Consider the following 21,125-nt stretch of genomic DNA (forward strand, 5'->3'; position numbering starts at 1 on the left):
CTGGTTGTATTTTATATCTCTATGTATAAAAAAAATCATCATTCAACTATCGATCCATTCCTATTGGTAATGCTTCTTAATCCAGACATTCCGCAAAATACAGACTTTTTACAAATCACGGCATCTTTAATACAAGAAAATTAACATGCATTATTCTTCATTCTGTGTACAGTGATGGAGTTCATTAGTAGGCAATGATCCATTACTACAAACATAACGGCTTCTGTGAAACTTAAGTGCTTTCTTTTCTCTTAGTATTAACTTACGATTCACGAGGTGACACCAGGTAATAGGCAGTTAGATGATATTTGAGGAGGGAAGGGAAGCATAAAGAAATTTGTATGCCTCATCTATAATTTCATGTATGGATAAAGGTAGTTTTTGGCTTTTTATTTTTGTTGTTTTGTTTACAAGCACTCATGTTAGGACAAAGATGAAATGTGCAAACTTTAAAATTTAAATATTCATTTTCTCTAAGATCCAGCTCAGTAAAAGATTACCCCAGTTCCCTGCAATTTTAAACTACAAGATCAAAGCTAATAATTTGTTATAAAAGTTATATATTGAAAAGAAATAATGAAAAACACAATTGGGAAATATTTAAGAAAAAATATGCAGGACTAGCCCTGCTGTGTCAACCCTGTTCCCTAAATTCAATCATATACCCACTGGCATAACCAACAGATAATGCCTTTGAACAGTAAATTAAGCTGAACAAAACCAGCTCAACAAGGTTAAGAAATAAATGTCACATTAAGGTAGTATGTTTTATTTCTGAAACAGTTCTATAGTTCTTACATTCAGATCTACTCTAAATGTTTCTCTGTTAAACTCACTTGTATTCACACCTGTTGTGTTTTTAAAGGTCTGTTTAAAGGTTAAAATCTCTGTAAAACCTAAAAATGTTTTAAAATTTGCTGAAAATGCAACAAATTCTCAATTAAAATTTATTTAAAATAATACCCTCCACTGGTGTTACTTTTACCCCCTGAAAAACTCCGGAGGAGCATTAACAAAAGAGTTAAACTACTGTGCAAAATTTCTTCACGAAAAGTGTTTAAAGGCTGGTGCAAAATGGGAAGCAAATTTTAAACAATTTTGGCTTCTTTGAAACAAAAACCGCTGTGTGTGGAGCGCTGGTGGCGCAGTGGCCTCATCTCTTGCGCCGGCAGGTGCGCTTGTGCTCGGCATGCCAGTGCTCCTGCTGGCACTTGATGGAGCAGTAGGACGTGTTCCAGCAGCAGTGGTACATGGCCTCCTCCTCGCAGTTGTAGCACTGCGGACAGAAGCCATGAGTGGCATTAGGACTGGGCACCGACTGGGAGCTGCCCTGTGCTCCCAGATATTTTCTGGCCCAACCCCCAGTGTCACCAGAACCTCAGGATTCCACACATTGCCCACCCCTGGAAGGAGAGGACAGGTGTCTGGCTGGCAGCATACAGCTGGCCTGACTGCACATCTGCTTTTCTATGCATATAGGCTATGCTCTTCAATAGAAACAGTGATTCTTTTTTCATGAAAAGTTCTTGACCTCACATCCCTTTCCAGCTACATCAGTTTCTCCACTCCCCTTACAAACTCCCTGAAGAACTCCTGGTTCTTTCTAATCTTTGCTGCAGCCTTGCTCCCTACTCTACACCACTGAGTGTGCTGGTTCCAAGGTCACACATGGCCTTACATCTAGGTGTCAAGTCTCAGCCTTCACTTTATTTGGCACTGTCTGGGGATTTGTTTTTGACATAGGTTCTCCCTCTGTTGCCAGGGCTGGAGTACTGAAACATCATCACAGCTCACAGCAGCCTCCAACTCCTGAGCACATGATCCTCCTGCCTCAGACTCCCAAGTAGTTTGAACTACACGTGTTGCTACCATGTGTGGCTAATTTTTGTATTTTTGGGTAGAGATGGGGGGTCTCACTATGTTGACCAATCTGGTCTTGAACTCCTGGCCTTATGGAATCCTCCTGCCTTCTGAAGTATAAAACACCATGCCTGGGCCCAGACTTTTTTTTTTTTTTTTTTTTTGAGACAGTCTCACTTTGTCACCCTGGGTAGAGTGATGTGGCATCATAGCTCACAGCAACCTTAAACTCCTGAGCTCAAATGATCCTCCTACCTCAGCCTTCTGAGTAGCAGGGACTACAGGCACCTGCCAGGATACCCAGTTAATTTTTCTATTTTTAGTAGAGATGAGGTCTCACTCTTATTCAGGCTGGTCTTGAACTCCAGATCTCAAGTGATCCTCCTGCCTCGGCCTCCCAGAGTGCTGGGATTACAGGTGTGAGCCACTTACACCTAGTCCATTTAGAGATATTTTTGATTGTCACAAGTTTGGAGGAGAAGGTGCTATAAGCAGGTGGGGGCCTGCAGTGCTCCTACACATGGTGGTGTGTCATCTCCTCCAAGACTGGACTGTTTGGACATAGAAGAAAACAGTGACTAAAGCTAAAGTTCCAAGATGAGTTGGTAAAACAAGATAGTATCATAGACACATAGCCACAGTGAGGCTGGGACCAAGTTTATTTAACTTTTTAGCTTCCTCATCCTTGAGTAACACTTTAAACAGCCCCCTTCACCCTCTTGTCTCCCAGAGGGCCTACTTCTGTTCTCCCACACTCTGTGAATATAGACTCTGTGACTTTCAGGACCGTGTTTCACCCTGATGTGCACTTCTGGGAACTGGCACCTGCCCTACAGCTCTGCTCCACACTCACAACACCAGGAGTGCCCAGCCCTTGACCAATCTTCCAGACACACTGGGATGAGCAGAAAAGGTTAAAGACTAGAGTCCTAGCGCTGACAACTCAGTTTTTATTAAGATAGAGTCTATGTCGCCCTCGGTAGAGTGCTGTGACGTCACAGCTCACAACAACCTCAAACTCTTGGGCTTAAGCGATCCTCTTGCCTCAGGCACCCAAGTAGCTGGGACTACAGGTCCCTGCCACAATACCCAGCTATTTTTTTTTTTTTTTTTGCAGTTGTCGTTGTTTAGCTGGCGTGGGCCAGGTTCAAACCCACCAGCCTGGGTGCCAACTAAATTTTTAATCATTCTATTTAATCTCATAAGCCTCAAATTCCTTATCTAAGAAAAAAAGGATATAAACTACCAACTTTAGCTATTTCATAAGTGGTTAAGTGATAAAAAAAAAAAAAAAGCAGTACTGTAATTATTGTAAGTAACCTCTTCTTCGCATTCCCTGACTCTGTAAGTAAACGCACATGCTTGCCTCTTGTAACTCTGATGACCCCTCTCGTTTTCTACTCTCTGCATGATACTAGAATCGTTACACACACGGGCTTTGGACATTCTGCTTCTGTTATCTTGAGCACCTCTTAATTCTCATCTAGTGATATTTATTCTATTATCAGTTTTTCTTTTCTATTTTTTTTTTTTATTTTGAGACAGAGCCTCAAGCTGTCGCCCTGGTTAGAGTGCCCTGGCATCACAGCTCAGAGCAACCTCCAACTCCTGGGCTTAAGTGATTCTCTTGCCTTCAGCCTCCCAAGTAGCTGGGACTACTGGCACCCACCACAACACCTGGTTATTTTTTGGCTGTGGCTGTCATTATTGTTTGGCAGGCCTGGGCAGGATTCAAACCCGCCAGCTTTGGTGTATGTGGCTGGTACCCTGGCCTCTTGAGCTACAGGCACCGAGTTGATCAGTTTTTCTTACCAAGTTGTCTTCATGTGTCCTTCAAAATTAATAAGTTTTCCTTTCCTTTTCTTGCCAAATCTTATTATTATTTTTGAGACAGAGTCTCATTTTGTTACCCTCGGTAGAGTGCTGTGGTGTAATAGCTCACAAGCAACCTCAAACTCTTGGGCTTAAGTGATTCTCTTGCCTTAGCCTCCCAAGTAGCTGGGACTATAGGTGCTCAGCACAACGCCTGGCTATTTCACTGTGGCTCAGAATAGTCTCCAACTCATGAGCTCAGGCAAACCCCCCACCTTAGCATCCGAGAGTGCTAGGATTACATGCATGAGCCACCAGGCCCAGCCATTTTTACCAAATCTTTATCACACATTTAAAAATACTTCTTTCTTTTCTTTTTTTTTTTTGTAGAGACAGAGTCTCACTGTACCGCCCTTGGGTAGAGTGCCGTGTTGTCACATGGCTCACAGCAACCTCTAACTCTTGGGCTTACGCGATTCTCTTGCCGCAGCCTCCCGAGTAGCTGGGACTACAGGCGCCCGTCACAACACCCGGCTATTTTTTTGTTGCAGTTTGGCCGGGGCTGGGTTTGAACCCGCCACCCTCGGCATATGGGGCCGGCGCCCTACTCACTGAGCCACAGGTGCCGCCCTAAAAATACTTCTTTCATAAAGAGTTTTCTTTGTGTTTACATAATATAGGTTTGATAAGAAGAATTAATGTAATTTTTCACAAAACTTTCTATAGTAATTTATTAAAATTGAAACCACATTATGAGCTTTTGGGAGTAAAGCTTCCTTCCCCAGCAGTGAACAGAGAGGACGTGGCCTGTTCGTGCAGGAGCAGCTGCCTCATGAGCAGCTGCCACTGGAACAGTGACAAATGACAGCTGCAGTCAGGGTAAGGGAGTATGTGGAGACCAGTATCACCACTTATAAAGTAAGAGTGACTAAGGTCCTTCACATACTCTGCTGTGTAACTGTCATGTTCAGGGAAGTCTCAGAACCTTTACTTTGTTATTGTGATACTTAAAAGTCTACACTTTGGATATCATCTATCAGAAACCACCAGGTAAACCTCAGGGCGAGCCGCCAGTTTACCCAAGAGTAATACATGCACAGATGGAAAAGTATCTAACTTATCTGTGCTAAATATACTATGCACTAAAGTATTACAATCTCCATATAACAAAATAACCCTTAGCAGTAGCTCATAATGAGGGGTCTAGCATTGAGAGATTTCTAGGCATTCATTCATTCATTTATTTTCTGAGACAGAGTCTCAGTCTATCGCCCTGGATAGAGTGCCAGGGTGTCTTAGCGCACAGTAACCTAAGACTCTTGGGCTCAAGAGATCCTCCCATCTACTTAGTCTCCTAAGTAGTTGAGACTACAGGTGCCCTCACAATGACTGGCTAATTTTTCTTTCTATTTTTTTTTTTGTGTGTTTTTTTTTTTTTTTGGCCAGGGCTGGGTTTGAACCCACCACCTCCGGCATATGGGACCGGCGCCCTACTCCTTGAGCCACAGGCGCCGCCCATAATTTTTCTATTTTTAGTAGAGATGGGGTCTCTCTCTTGCTCAGGCTGGTCTCAAACTCCTGAGCTCAAGGGATCCACCCACCTATGCTTCCCAGAGTGCTGGGATTATAGGTGTAAGCCATCACAACTGGCCCATTTTAGAGCTTTTAATAAAATTTTTAAAATTAAAGCTGACAACCTCACGGTTGATCTTATTTCAGGAATAATTTTTGCATGCCACCTGTTCCTTATGAACTGATTTCCATCACACCTATGATGCCGTCTCAGAAACAAAGTTCTAAAGAAATACCAATATTTACCCACTGCTTCTTCTTGGTCTGGGAAATTAGCTGTTTGTGCTGCGTCGCCAGCTTCTTGATTTCTTCTACAAATTCTTCTTTACACTTTTCCTTTACTTGCTTACATTTCCTGTCCATCTCACCCTGCATGTTGGCTACAGCTTTATTTACAGCTTGTCTTTTTTCTTCTTCCATTTCAGAACGCAGCTGAAACGAGAAACATTAGCCCATGGGGCATTAGACCATCTGTACCTAAATAAAAACTCAATACGCAGTTTCTATGTAAGTGATGCATAAAAAATTAGGTAAGAAAGGTATCATTATTGCTAGAAATGTTATGTGAGATATAAGTTTTATTATATTCCTGCTTTCTTTTTTTGGGGGGGGTGGGGGACAGTTTCATTTTGTCACCCTTGGTAGAGTGCTGTAGTGTCACAGCTCACAACAACCTCACCTCTTGGGCTCAACCGATTCTCTTGTCTCAGCCTCCTGAGTACCTGGTACTACAGGCACCTGCCACAGCACCTGGCTATTTTGTTCTTTAAAAATGGGGTCTCGCTCAGGCTGGTCTCTTTGAGCTCAGGCAATCCACCTGCCTCAGCCTCCCAGAAGGCTAGGATTACGGGCATGAGCCACTGCACCCGGCTATATTCCTGGTGTAAAAAATCTGCTAGCAGTTTGGAGTGGAAGTGAAAGGAGCCAACTTGCTCAGGAGGCCCAGGGTGCAGAGTGGCCCTGCTGCAGGGACCAGCTTTACCTTTTCTAGAGCTTCTCGTACAACGCGCTCCGTCTCCCGCTTGTGGTCAGATTTCATCCGGTCTTTGAAGTCATTGAAGATCTTGGTGTACTTGTCGTGGCACAGGCTCTGGCACACGCCATCGCTCGCAGTCTGGGTGCTACGGTGCAGCATCCGTGGGGAAGAGGCACTTAGCTTCCGGGTCTGAGTGGACACTGAGACCTTCTCGATTGGCTGAGGCATTGTGGGGACTTCCTGGCTGGAACTCACTGCTTCAGTTTCCGGCTCTGGTTCCTAAAGGGTAAGAAAAATTTGCAGATGCATATGAAGCAATAATATAATTCACTAGTTCAAGAACACTCTATTAGGATAAAAGTACAGTGATACATAGCCAAATAATATAGCTGTTGAAAAAGATGTAATTAAGGAGGAAAAGCAGAAAGAGGGATGGCGGGAAGGGGGTGGGGCCTTGGTGTGTGTCACACTTTGTGGGGGCCTAACAATTGCAATCAATGTAACCTGGCTTATTGTACCATCAATGAATCCCCAACAATAAAAAAAAAAAAGATGTAATTAAGATGATAGATTTTTTTATATATATTTTTGCCATAATTAAATAAATCCTACCCCAAAACAGCTAATGAATGAAGAAAATATGCCATTAACATCTACAATAATTCTAAACAGAATTTCATAGATAATCGTATGTTAATTGCTTTTAACATGGACTGAACAAAAAAAATTATCTATAGAATATAAAATCATTATCAACTTATAATGATATCAGCTTCTTTGGACTATATTTATTAACAAATTTCCTAAGATTCTAATCCACTTCTTACTGAATATATATTTGAAATGTGCCCACATTTACAGTTTTAAATCATGCAAAGTTCACATCATTTAAAAAGGTTAAGCTTAATAAGTCTCCTTCAGCTTTTGAAAGTGGGCATAACTGATCTATCAGATAAATTCTTTGTTTTTAGTTATGCTAAGAAGAAATACCAGAGTTCCTAGGAAATGTAGTGACAAGCTCTTCCCACTTAGCCAGACCTAGGTCAGTGGCTGCTTAATTAAGACGCAGACCTCGAGCCTGTGTGTGCTGTTCTTGCGTAACAAATGACAGGAGGGTCAGAAAACTAGATCAACTTAATATTCTATTGATGGCAACTGAATTTCACAAGTGTCTACAAGGAGTAATTGTTGAGACTGTGCTTTGGAAATACTTCCTGCTGGATTTGCCACTTGGACACTGCAAGGCAGGCAACTTACTTCCTTTTTGGGCTCCACACTTTGATTACGTCGTCCTTTCTTTGCTCTCGGTTCTTGAGTGACCTTTAGCTGTGGGCATTATAAAAGTAATATATAATTATTCCAGATACTAAGAAATACTTCTCTGCTGAAAATACCCCCAGTGGAGAGAAGAAGCACTTAGTCACTGCTCTGGTAGCTGAAGCCTGAAAGAGCTGGTGCACCTGCAGAGGTGAGCAGTGCACCTGCAGTCTTCACACGGGAGGGTAGACTCAGCATCACTGGTGGTTACAGCTGTTTATTTATTTGAATTGGTTTTGGTTTATGCACTTCACAAATGTAAAGAGAAGGAAAAATGTAAAAATCTGTTACAGTGATGAATATATACTAAGATTTTCACATTCAAAAATGACAGCAACAGGCACTTGCGTGCTGAGCCACACTTACCTGCTCATTACTCGTAGAGGAGATGCTGGATTCTGCTTCCTCCTCACCTCGGTCCTCATTCTTTGACTTCCAAAATCTTCCTTCACGAAGGAAACGCTGATGGAGTTCCAGTTCATCACAGGCCTTTTTCCAGCCCATACTGCGCTTAACATGTAGCCGATGAATGTTGACGGTGATATCTTGAATGTTTTCAGAAGGAATCCAGGCCCTAGGAAAATCATTTAAAACATCCACAGTGATAGGGATGGTGTTCAGGGTGCAGCTCTCATCTACTAAGGCTGTTAGTTACAGTTTGAATAAACAAACGCTTAAACCAAGTAGAAAATACGTGAGGATTTTTGTTTGTTTTTCAAGTCATTAAAGCAAAGTTCTCAGAACTGGAGTGACTCATAAATATCTCCTAACTGTTCACTATTTTCTTTAACCAACTTAACCTGTCATAGTTCATACATGCATTCTTCATGAGTCTTTCTAACATGCTGCCTCTAACTGTGTTAAATGCCAAAACCTAGCAGAACTCATCTATTTGCATATTACCACTAAATAGCATCTAAAAGAATATTATGGTAAGTTATATTTATATCATGCCCCTATTCATTGCAGAAACCCAATTAACACATAGAAAAGGGTTTCTTATTTGTCAACAATGTACTTAGCTATTAAACACAACTTTAATTGCTTCTGAATTATGTGTTATGTAGATCTAAAACTAGAGAATAACAAACTATATTTCACTCTATTGGGAAGAATGCTAAAATGTCAAGAAAATCTTCCTGAGTATTCATCTTTTGGCTGGACTTAAGTCAGTAACCATCTGGAAGGCAGCACAGAGAAAATAAAAGTGGACGGAGCCTATCTGAGCTGGAGTTTCACTGTCTCATTTGCCCACAGGGGGCTGGGTTCCTCAAGGTCTCAGGTCCCAGTGCTTGGGGTGACACTTCACTCACTGCCCTCCTGTGAGGAATGTAGGATGCTGCCAGGAGGAACCAGGAAGGAGTATAATGTACAATGCAGCATGTCATGCAGGCATTCTGGGGAGAGGGCTGATCATTTGGTTGTGAGCGGTCAAAAAAGCTTATTTGGGCTGCTTCTTGAAAGATGAGTACTATTTAGACAGGGGCAATATGAGGAATTGCTCAGACATTTTCTAGAGCACATGGCACAGTTGGGATATGGTGCCGTAACATATATTCTCTTCAGTTTTCTGTTAAGGACTTTTCCTGCTGTAAATATATAAGATATCATAGTTTTCATTCCTGGCCTACAATTGTGGCATTCCAGAAATATTAGGCCTGTCACTGTTTTTTAAGGACTCTCTTAGAGAATTATGGCCATTTGTGCCTCAGCCAGAAATAAAGACTTCTAATTTGCTCGTACAAGTTATGTGCTTTATAATGAAAAACCACATTTTAAATACATAATAAGCTATACTGTTTGATGCTAATGATGGCTAAACTTTAACTTCCATAACATTGTCCATAAATCTTACATCAACAACTAACTGTCACATGTGGTTTGAGAGCTTTGTTAAAAGTTACACTGCAGTGCACGGACAGGCCCAAGTTAGTGCAGAGCATACATTTACTGAGCACCCATTATGTAATACAAGTGTTTCTTTTCATGTCTTAAATGTCATTTGCTTTTGTGAGAGAACCCATTACAGTACTGACCGCCTGGAACAAACCTGTAACCTGGGTATATTTTTCTTCCTTAAATAAAATATAATAAAATTGATTCACATCTATTCTTAAAGTGTCAATACCGTTCATAATATATTTCTATTCTTTTAATCAACTCCATTATTGTAGATAAGCAAATTTCAGTTTTAAAAAGTATTACTGGGTGTGTTCTCTTATCTACAAAAAATAAAAAAGCAAACAAACACCCACAAAGAGACATAGCCTAATTTGCCTCTATCAATTGTGAATGCTATCAATCTATGCAGGATAAAATGGTCCAGTGATCTGATGGTAAATGAACCTAAAACATTCTCCTCCTTTCTTGCCTGTCCCTGATTTCCTGGCCCAGGCAAATCTCATCTTCCAGGTCCTTGCAGCAAAAAGATTATGCTTCTTTAAGATCAACCTTATCTATGATTTTTCTGTCTGGCAGGCAAAATTTTGCAAACCTTATAAAAACCTCAGTAAAGCAGCCTCATGTGTAAATACAATTGCAGTCAACTTTTCTCCTGAAGATTTACAACCTGCTCAGAGTGTAGGAGGGGTTGGCTCACCCATCTGAGTATGCCATACTCAGGCATATTGCCATAGACGGTACCTTATACTTGCTCATTTTTAATATTCAATAAATGTTAAGGCCTTAATCTACAAAGGAAGTAGCTACAATTTTATAGGCCTGGGTCCATCAGACTTTCTTTACATGAGATACTTCACTGTTCAAAATAATTTGATAGTAATAAAATGGTCTTTACTTTCATTCACAAGATCAATATTCTCTTCTACTCCCAAGTTGATTATTTTAGTCTGTGACTTCAATAGGGCCTGAAGGTGGCTGAGGCAACTGTAAAGTCACCACAGTGTTAGAAATGGACACATTCTAAGCCGTCTGCCCTGCCTGTTATTAATCCCAACATGATTCTGAGGTCCAACAGTAGCAGTTATTAAAAATATCCTGCTTAGGAAACATTATCTGAAAAATAACTGGAAATATAATTTGTAGAAATCACTGTTGGCTGCATAATTGTGTTGATTTTGCTTTTTCAATTTAAAATAAACTTCACGCTGTCTCTGACAGAGAAGCCACCAGACTCAGCACTTCAGATGCATAGCCATATACCCATCTGACCCCTGGAGTCTGCAACTCACCTCTGGTTCTGGTGACCCACCCCCCCAAACCCTCTGGGTCTGCAACTCACCCCTGGTGATGGTGGTGATCCACCCCTGACTCCCTGGGGGTGTCTGTGACCCCCGGTCTGCAACTCACCTCTGATGGTGGTGGCCAAAGAAGCGGACGTCAACTTGATTGTCCTCTTTCTGCATGACTTTGGCTGGCCAGAACCCAAAACCTTTCATTTTAGCCCAGACCAGCTCATGATTGGGTATCTGGAAATAAAAATGTTTTGCCTTGTTATATTATTTACAAAGTACTACTTTTAAAGCATGAAATGCAAGCACACCATTAACATGGAGCTGCTTAGTCAACTATAAGCCATTCTTTTAAAAATTTTTCTTTTGAAACTCGTAAACATTTAAGATTTTGTTTCTAGGATTGGTTGATTTTACCTTTAAGAAAAACACCAAAGTATTCATATGACATGAATGTCATTTCTCAGAAGAGGCAGGACTTGGGGTGAGGCAACCCTGACACCAAGAACATGTGAACGCTGCCGAAAGGGCACCCTGACTTTGCTTCATAAAGCCTCATTTGAGGCCAGCAGCCTCAGCACTGCCTGGGAATTTGTGAGGAATGGGGGAATTTTAGGGTCTTCATGGGTCAGAGCTCTGCACTTTCGTGAAGACTGACATGCACAGTGGTGTCTTGGAAAACAGGCAGCTTGGAAGGTGCTGTCACTGAAGATGCTAAGTCAGAGCTCTTGGAGGGTCTCTGCCAGCACCCTTTTGAAATCATGCCATTTTAGGGGAAATTATGTGGCTATAGGGACATCAAGAAAGTCTAAGACCTCTTGTGAAAAACTGAAAGGAAAAGCAAAACTCACTTTATCTATTAAGGGACCCAATGCTTAGTCTTACTAAATACCTCATTTTAAAATCAGAAATGGATAAATATTTTTCCTGTTTCAGTTGTTTATGCTCCTTAAGACTATATATACTATGACATAAAGAAAAATATTTAAGTAAACTGGAAATAAATTTTCTCAGAGCAATACTTTATACACTTGAAGTGGTAAAAATTTTTTTAAAAACCACAAAATTTCACTTACACAAGGATAGCAGAACCAATTGTCAGGACGGGCATTTGACAAATAGAAGCAATTTTTACAAAGCTGTAGTTCATCCAGCTGAAAAACAAAAGCAACTATTTTAGTCTACATAAAATAAACATATACATTAAACTATACACTAATAAAATATATTCATGTAAGTTGACACGTACATAGTCTTAAATTTTGTGCCTTATATATAATCTTTTATGCTTAGATTTTAAATTTTTCACTAAATAATACTGAAAGACTCTTTAGCCTTCTGTTAGAATCGTCTGCCAGGTCTCATCAGCACTTGGAGTAGCCCCATCCCCTCTGGGTCTGGTTGACTTTGCCCTGCCCTGCTGTGCATTCAGTGGGGCATATCCTCAGAACCACCCTTATCACCTGGCTATATGCAATGGCCCTGCCCCTAATCCTAACTTTGCCTCATTCTCCACCTTAGCCTTTTGTTTTCTTTTACAACATTCTTTTCAACTTGTAAAGAAACGTATTTTGTCTTTTTTCTCAGCCCCTGTTCAGAACACAGCTGCCAGTACCTGACCACCACTTCATTCCTCCCCACCCACTGCCTGGCACATAGCAGGCACTCAATGAACACTTTTTTTTTTTTGGACAAAGTCTCACTCTGTCTCCCTGGGTAGAGTGCCGGGGTGTCATAGTTCACAGCAACCTGAAACCCTTGGGCTGAAGCGATCTTCCTGCCTTAGCCTCCCGAGTAGCTGGGACTACAGGTGCTGCCACAATGCACAGCTATTTTTAGAGACAGGGCTTCACTCTCACTCAGGCTGGTCTCAAACTCCTGAGCTCAAGAAATCTACTGGCCTCGGCCTCTGAGAGTATTACGATTACAGGTGTGAGCCACTAAGCATTTGGCCAATGAACATTTTTGAACAAATGAAAAATCAAAGTCATCTGAAATGAATTCAAGAAACAAAACTTTTTGTATTAACTGAAGAATTCTTACAGAAATATAGGTGTTTCAAATAAAAAAGCCTATCAAAAAATATACTTCTTTGAATGCATTTAATTTATTGTATAAATACAAACTTTGTTAAGAGGGTAAAATTCACTGAGTGCTGAGTGTGACGCTTCCACACGCTTATCTAACACAACAGCTCTGAAGGTAGTCGAAAGTTTCCTTATAGAAGTTACTTAGTAACTAAATCTGACTCCCAGGATTTTTCTTTGAACAGTTTTGCCAGAAATTTTATTGTCTCTATTTGTATTATTTCCTATGTATGTCAAACATGAAAATAAAAGACATTTACATGAAACAGCATAATTAAGATGCAGGTAAGAAGGGTGGAATCCTGAAATAAATGCATTTGGATTACAGTAATAGTTTAATTCTCAGGCATGCACAGTACCTCGTGGCATGTGTCTTTGTAAAGCATCCTTGCAATGTCAGCTTGCTCACTGTCTGCTGCAATTAAAAACAGACGTTCCCATAAGCAGTCATCTGGAGATAGAAGACTATAAAAACTAATATCATTTTATTCTCTTTCAGTTTGCAAAAGTGCATAGATGTCATTTCAAACAAAAATTTATGTAATGTGCATGTGTATATGTTTTCTCCTTTTTTTTTTATTGTTGGGGATTCATTGAGGGTACAATAAGCCAGGTTACACTGATTGCAATTGTTAGGTAAAGTCCCTCTTGCAATCCTTGCCCCCATAAAGTGTGACACACACCAAGGCCCCACCTCTCCTCCTTTTTTTGAGATACAGTCTTGCTCTGTTGCCCAGACTGGAGGCCAGCGGCAATCCCAGGTCACTGTAGCCTCAAACGCCTAAGCTTACGTGATCTTTCTGCTCAGCTTTCCAAGTACCTGACTACAGGTGTGCACCATCACATCTATTTAATTTTAATTTTTTTTTTTTTGAGATATAGTCCCACTATGTTGCCTTTGGTAGAGTGCTGTGGCATCATAGCTCACAGCAACCTCCACCTCCTGGGTTCAAGTGATCCTCTTGTCTCAGCCTCCTGAATAGCTCGGACTATAGGTGCCTAGCACAACACCCAGCTAGTTTTTGGAGACAGGGTCTTTCTCTGGCTCAGGCTGGTCTCGAACTTCTGACATCCAGCAATCCAACCGTCTTGGCCACTCAGAGTGCTAGGAGTGCCTGGCCTATTTTATTTTTAAATTTTTTGTAGAGACAAGGTTTCACTATGATGACCAGGCTTGTCTCAAACTTTCTGCCTCAAGCTATCCTCCCAAATTGCTGAGATTATAGGTATTTAGCCATTGTAACCAGTGCAAAGTATGTACTTTAACTAAAATTAAAGCAGTAAAATGAAATTCTATAGGCATCTTTATTTTACCTCCAACACAACCACTAATTTCCTAGGTACAGAGTGATGTTACCTTTGAATGATTAGGACAAATGGGTAAACAATCATAATTAATAAAAGTGCTTATGAAAAGCCTCTCAGCTAAAACAAACGTATGTAAAATCATAAGGAATAATTATATTGTCATCATTCAGCATACTAAAATTTTGCCTTTAGCCAGGCAATTGCATAAGCTATAACTCTTACCACCAAATACTCTGATATTTAAACTTTGAGAACACTAAGGGATTAATTTTTTTAATGTAATGTTTCATAAAAGGTATTTCTCAATATGGAGCATAACAGGAACTTTAAACTTGCACACAGAAGAAGACAAGGCCCCACCTCCGTAGAAAATCACGGTGTTGTGGAGCAGCAGCTGCGCGTCGGCCTTGAATTCCTCATAGCTCCGGTACTTCCCTTCGTTCACCTTCTGCAGAGAACAGAGCAGCAAAAGAGTTGCTAGCAATAATGCCTGGATTATGTGCACAGAATTTTCCAGAAGACCCAGGACCTCCACATCCTGTGGCACCAACAGAGAACAGGCGTAGAAGAAGCCCGCAAGTGGCCCATGTGGCTCAGCCTCACGCTGACCGCAGAGACCACAGCCCTGCAGCCACACGAGCCCTATGGGAACCTGCCAAAGCAGGCTGCACAGGTCATAGTGTACTGTGTGACAGCACACCATGGCAGTGACGAGTGCTGCTGAGCCCCACATATCACAGCCTTCAGATCAGTGCAGGTGATGAAGCCCTTGCCACACCCCTGCCATTCCTCATAACCCAGCAGGACCAAGACTAAATACAGAACCCTTAGCCTCTGTGACAGTTCATCATACTCACTAAGACATATTTTTAATTCTGAATTAGAGCTAAATGCTGATTTTATGAATAATTTAAAATAACGTCTCAGGTGCTCCTCCCTATACCAAGGCAATGCCAGGGTTTCTCTTACCTCAGAGCAACATTTGGAGGGTCTCCTCTACTGCATCTCTGTAGCTGAGCCTTGGGCTGCCACAGAGAAGGGTAACAGAAGAAATCTGAGGGACGGGGGTTGGCAAAGTTACCCAGGGTAGCAAGGAAGCATTTTTTTTTTTATCCTGCTGTTATATGTAGGAAACTGGCTTAAAAACATCTTGCAATGCTAAGGCCACCGAAGAACCCTCAAGATGGAGCTGCCCTTCTACCCTGCCTGGTGCAGTCCTGAGACCCAATTCAGCTGCCATCTCTTCCATGGAGGCTCCCCAGAATCCCCCCGACGAGCCACCTGCTTCCTGTGTGGCAAACACAGCGATCTGGGTTATTTACCTGCTTTGGCTCTGAGCTCCCCCTGAATTTCAAGATACTAGGCTAAGGTGAACATAGGCACTGGTGTTCCCTAGGGGCTCACCTGGAGTCCAATACACCCACAGCTCTCTCAAAACACTTAATTGTGGCTTGTATTTTAATGTGATTATAAATTCTGGAAAATATGAAAGTCATGTCCATTAATTTTCCTCTCTCTACCTCTCACAGCACTTGCTAAACACAAGGCCAAGACACCATTAACCCAGCGGGTGCCAGCCCAGGTCCATATGGGTCAGTGGGACCAGAGTGCGAGCAGGGTAGGAGGTGCTCGTGAGGGCTCTTCAGAGGTCTCGGGGTTTAGCAGAAAAGGCTATGCCTGGGGCTATGAAATCTGGGGGTAGGCAGTAAGATTAAAAGTACCTGTTTTTGTTCTCGAATTTGCTAGCTACTTTAAGGGAATTGTTTTCATTTACCTTTATTTTAAATTGAAATAACACAATCATAATCTTTCTCAGCTATTGAGGGAATCAGGAAACTTGTAAGGTGATTTTAAAATCATTTCCGTGGTCTCCCCATAGACTGTTATAGACCACGGATTTTAAATTTTCAACATATAAGGCACATCTGTCTGGAAACACATCTATGTGTCCTGCATTTTGTTGTAATTTATAATTATTTATAAACTCATTAAAAATCTTCAGCTAGAGCAGGTGAAATTAAGAACTTTAGTAACTTCTCTAATCATAACCTTGATTTTATTCATTTTATTGTTTCCTAAAACTGTAGCTGAGTCCCATACTCTACTTTCTCTGTATGAGAAAAATTCCCACTTACACTGCTAACCCTAGATACGAGTTCTTCACATCTGAAACATTAAATTGCCTGGGCTAGAATGCATTTCCTTTAACCAACAAATATCAAGAAACTATCAGTTGCTTAAAACCAAGCCTTTCAAAGATGGCACCTCATTGTCAAAGATGGCACCTGAAGTGCTCCAGAGCAATCATGTGACACTCACAGTAGTGATGCCTCCTTGTCAAATATGGAACCTGAATTGATGCCTCCTTGTCAAGGACGTGCTCCAGAGCAAGCACATGACACTCACAAGCCATGCTGCCCCATCTGTAGTTAGGCTTTGTCCTTGTGGGGAGAGCACACTCCCAGGGAGAGGAGACAAAGAGCAACCAGAACCTCGATTAGCTACTAAATGGTTCTTTACCCTGACAGTTAAGAAACTGTGCTTCACTGGGAATGAAAGGAGCTGACGTACCTCTTGTATGGTGGGAACATCAACAGCTGAGTGTACCAGCCTCCGGTACATGGGGTGCTTGTTGTCCTTCCCCTTTTTATTCAGATCGATAGCCTGCAAGGTTGTCGGACACACAATTTAAATGTGGCTAAAGAGAGACAGGTAAGTGCATAATATTTTTTATCTTTAAAGAGAAACTTTATAGGAAGCACTTTAAAATTTATCAGAAAAATGTATATGTACTAGATAGTTTAGTGCAGCATTCCTTATGGTTTTGGTAGAAAGAATACTTATTTGGGAAAATGCCATTTCATTTTAAACAGTAATCATCAATGAAAATGTTCATCCTGGCCAGGCACGGTGGCTCACGTCTATAATCCTAGCACTCTGGGAGGCCAAGATGGGTGGATTGCTTGAGCTGACAAGTTGGAGACCAGCCTGAGCAAAAGTGAGACCCTGTCTCTACTAAAAATAGAAAAACTGAGGCTAAAGGATCACTTGAGCTTGTGAGCTATGACTCCACGGCACTCCACCCAGGGCAATAGCTTGAGACTCTGTCTCAAAAAAATAAAAGAAAAAAGAAAATGTTCGTTCTTACAAATGAAATTTTAAAATGTAAATGTTTCTAATCCAATGCAATTAGAAAAATGCCTGTGTTAAAAACAAAGACGAAACAAAAAAGGTAAGAGCCTGCTACAGAGCTGCCCACTGCAGAGAGGAAACAGGACGGGGTGCTCTGCCATGTCTGTCACTCCTCAGTCTTGCTGTGAAAGAGCAGACCTGAGTCAAGCATGTTTGGGGAGATTCCATAAAATGCCTCATCGGGACTCACCCTCTCCTTCATGCGGGAGACGATGAATCTCAAGTATGTGCCCATCTCCTGTTTGTTTGTATTCTTCTTTTTGATGCTCTGTTAGAAAAGAAGAGTTTTAAAAATAATATAAAATCTGATCATTCATATGCCTATTTCATGTAAAAGATATATGTAACAGACATACAGCATGTAAGGGTTTTATTAGAAGATAGACTATTTCCAACATACTTGCATAACAAAAAGTATTTAATAATATTGTGAGAACTGAGAAATATTATGTTGTCCTTTATATAATGCTTTAGAGAATTATATATTTTTTCTTTTCTTGGTATTTTAAAACTTCAACCAATTTTCAGATGAAAAAATAGACATAATGGAGAATAATTTATTTTATAAAAAATACCAGTGGCTAAAGTCCTTCAGGGAACATCTTAAATTAGCAATATTGAATGGTGAATTTCAATGTAACATTATTCTTTGCTAAAAGGGTGATTTTAAAAATCTATTTCAATTATTAATTATATATAGTACAGCTACATATACACTAACATTAATTATATATTAATATATATACAATTATATATAATTATATATAGTACAGTTATATATACACTAACACATCCATAAGAAAAATGATATCTATTATATTATGTTAAGGATCTATTCAATGATAACTCCAATTTCTCAGTCTGGCCTATAAACTGATTAGGTTCTTCAATTTCTTTCTCAGAAAATCTAACTTCAATGGAAAAACAGGGGATTCTATCTTTTATGTCATTTCTAGAAGGAAAGGCAAGACAATGGATACTCAACTATAATTAGACCTTGACACAGAGGAAGTGAGCAGGTTTGGCCATTAGTTGGTTGGTTGTCTGTTTTTTGACACAGTGGGTCACTCTTGCTCAGGCTGGGCTCTGCCTTCTGGCCTCAAGTGATCCTCTGGCCTCTGACTCTCAAATTGCTGGGGTTACAGGCCTGAGTTACCATGCCTGGCCCAGTCTGGGCTCTTTTTAATGGATACTCTAACTTTTTTAGGTCACTGGATTATGACTCTCTGCTCAGTGGTATAACTCAAGGTCATTTTAATATGCTAAATGTGCTAGAGGAAAGAGAAATTCTCATGTAGCAGAGAATTTTTAGCTAGGGCTTATGTGAACCGATTATATACACATCCCACACACATATGTACACATGCATCTAGTACACATACATATTAAGATATTGGACTAAAAAGAGAAAAAGCGTTTTATTAGCCAGAAACTTAATTGAATTTCATAAATTTAATGTATTCGGTGCTAATCTCCTGACTTCTGCTTCTCGCCTGGTTCTCTGGCAATGTGCAGACACAGTCCAAGCTTCCTCCTCACGCAACATCAGGACTCGTGCACAGCCTCTAATCTACGCCAATCACAGAGTAGGTCTCCCACTCCACCTGTGCATCAGATATGGACTTTCACACTGCACAGCTGGACTTCACCCTGTGGTGAAGGGAGGAAGGGCCTGTGGTCTTATTCACGTATGTGTTTACTAATTCCTCAGGTAGTTACCATACTTGCCAAGAATGAGCACCAATGGTAGAGATACACAGTTTAACTGTAATAATCTTTGGGGGAAGGGACGGTGATATAGTTTGAGAATCCCCTCTCTTTTTAAAAATAAATTGTAACAAATGGATTTAACTGAATTTCAAATGAATAACATCGCCACATGAATGGAGAAATGAAGAACTCAAGTAGTTTATGAGCACAGTACCTGATGGCATAGCTTAGACAAGAACTTCAAGCAAAAATTGAATTCTAGTTCGTAAGTGGGTTTCATCAGCTGTACTGTTTAGTAATTCCTCTTCTTCTAATTAAAATTTTTTTTTCAATTGACAAGATAAAAATGGTATATTCTTATGGCACACAACATGATGTTTTGAAATATGTATACACTGTGGAACAGCTAAATTGAGGTAATTAATCATACACATCACCTCACACACATCATTTATGGTGAGAACACGTAAAATCTCTCTCACTTTTACCTATATTCCCCAATGCTTCTCACACAGACAGACAATTGGAAACTCTCATCCAGATGCTCCCACAGGTCAGAGCACAGTGGAAAAGGAGACTCTGTTTGCATGTCATGCAGGATACAAAGAAGCCCGTGAGGAAGCCTCCAACCAGGTACCACTGCTTTGGGACAAAGGTCCTTACCAACACCGACACCCATCAGTGGGAAAAGGTCAGAGGGTAGAAGAGGGTGGGAGGTGGCTACTTTTTTCTTAGCACTTATTAGATCTATATTCCTTTAGAAAGAGGGAAGAATAAAAACAAATGCTTCTAGCTAGGTGGCCTACTATCGTGCCAAATCTAAAACATTTTAGGTACACTATTAAAACTGCTGATTTTAAATATCAATTACATCATTAGATTATACAATTGTCAGACATGAGAGCAATCTATACCAGTAGAAGTCTTGTAATACCATCAATACGATAGTTCTTTTAATAGGAAACATACTATTCAGAGGAAATATCCAATCAATATTTTAGGTAGTGCTGAAATATAATTTTAGGTGTCACTAAACGCAGTGCCCATCCCTCCTGTCAATTAAACAGGCCTCTTCTTTGGAGGAGGAAGGTCCACACAGCAGGGGCAGGGGCCTGAGGACTGATGACTTGCCTCCCTACGTCTGGCACAACCTGCATCTGGCACAAGACAGTATGTCTAGGGATGTTTTTTTGTGTGTGTGTGTGGTTTTTTTGGCCAGGGCTGGGTTTGAACCCGCCACCCTACGGCATGTGGGACCGGCGCCCTACTCCTTGAGCCACAGGCACCGCCGTCTAGGGATGTTTTATCCTTTCTAAATTTAAACATAAACCTATGAAGTACTTAACTCTGTTAAACTGAAACTAACCTCTCTTGTTTATAAAGCCTTAGTACAGACACCAATCCAACGTTTCTACATGGCAATGATTATGCATTATTAGAATTTTGTATTAGAATTAGTATCAGTATAGTTAAAACATACCAACTAGATTTTTCTTTCTTTGAAACAAACACAAAATATTGAAATACTTTGGGAGCAGTATGAGGACCCCTATTTACTCTGTTTAGATTAACTTGTGTACTAACTTGTCCGTGTAATGACAGCTTCTACTCTCTTTCTACAGAGAATCTACACAGATTGTGGATATCACCTACTCCCACATACTGTGGTTTTGTCTGTTGAAAAATTTTTAAATGAATGGCTGGTTTAGTGTAACCATGTGCGGCAACATTTCTTATTTTAGGAAGACTGAGTGTATGGAGCTCATGCTGAGGGGCTTAACTTTACAAACTAAATGCTACAATGCAGGATGGAAATCTGATTTTGTGTCATATTTAAATTTGCTTACAACTAGCCTTCTAGAATCTCTCTTTCCTTCTCTAAGTGCAATTAAAAGGCGGGGATGTGAGCCTGGAAAAGTGACTATTTCAGCAAAGTGCGAAAGGAAAACCGCTATCCACGCTTCTCAGCCTTGCTTGATGAAACTGCCCAGAATTCTTCCCCAATAGTACCTCCTCTACTATTCCAGGAAAGTCTTATCAAACTACTCAGATTTAGCTATCCAACATCAGTGTTTATTGCATTAGAACTACTTAAGAAGC

The 21,125-nt window shown here is 40.7% G+C and overlaps 1 protein-coding gene across 13 annotated transcripts in view; it reads right to left on the bottom strand.

The window, feature by feature from the left end:
* Positions 1-21,125, bottom strand: part of ZMYND11 (zinc finger MYND-type containing 11) — a 102,662-nt gene continuing 81,537 nt past the window's right edge. For 11 of the 13 annotated variants that reach the window (XM_053572632.1, XM_053572629.1, XM_053572639.1 and 8 more), the window contains 11 exons: positions 17,506-17,583; positions 16,695-16,787; positions 14,484-14,571; positions 13,175-13,230; positions 11,805-11,882; positions 10,847-10,965; positions 7,904-8,111; positions 7,478-7,546; positions 6,227-6,499; positions 5,491-5,676; positions 1-1,276 (listed from right to left, as the gene is read on the bottom strand). In XM_053572632.1, the coding sequence (XP_053428607.1) occupies positions 1,154-1,276; positions 5,491-5,676; positions 6,227-6,499; positions 7,478-7,546; positions 7,904-8,111; positions 10,847-10,965; positions 11,805-11,882; positions 13,175-13,230; positions 14,484-14,571; positions 16,695-16,787; positions 17,506-17,583 (1,371 nt within the window). In that variant the 3' untranslated portion in view covers positions 1-1,153. The remainder of the gene's footprint in view (positions 1,277-5,490; positions 5,677-6,226; positions 6,500-7,477; positions 7,547-7,903; positions 8,112-10,846; positions 10,966-11,804; positions 11,883-13,174; positions 13,231-14,483; positions 14,572-16,694; positions 16,788-17,505; positions 17,584-21,125) is intronic. The other 2 variants (XM_053572641.1, XM_053572637.1) reach the window with 1 other exon arrangement.

The sequence above is a fragment of the Nycticebus coucang genome, chromosome 20, assembly GCF_027406575.1.
Source record: "Nycticebus coucang isolate mNycCou1 chromosome 20, mNycCou1.pri, whole genome shotgun sequence".
Classification (NCBI taxonomy): Eukaryota; Metazoa; Chordata; class Mammalia; order Primates; family Lorisidae; genus Nycticebus; species Nycticebus coucang.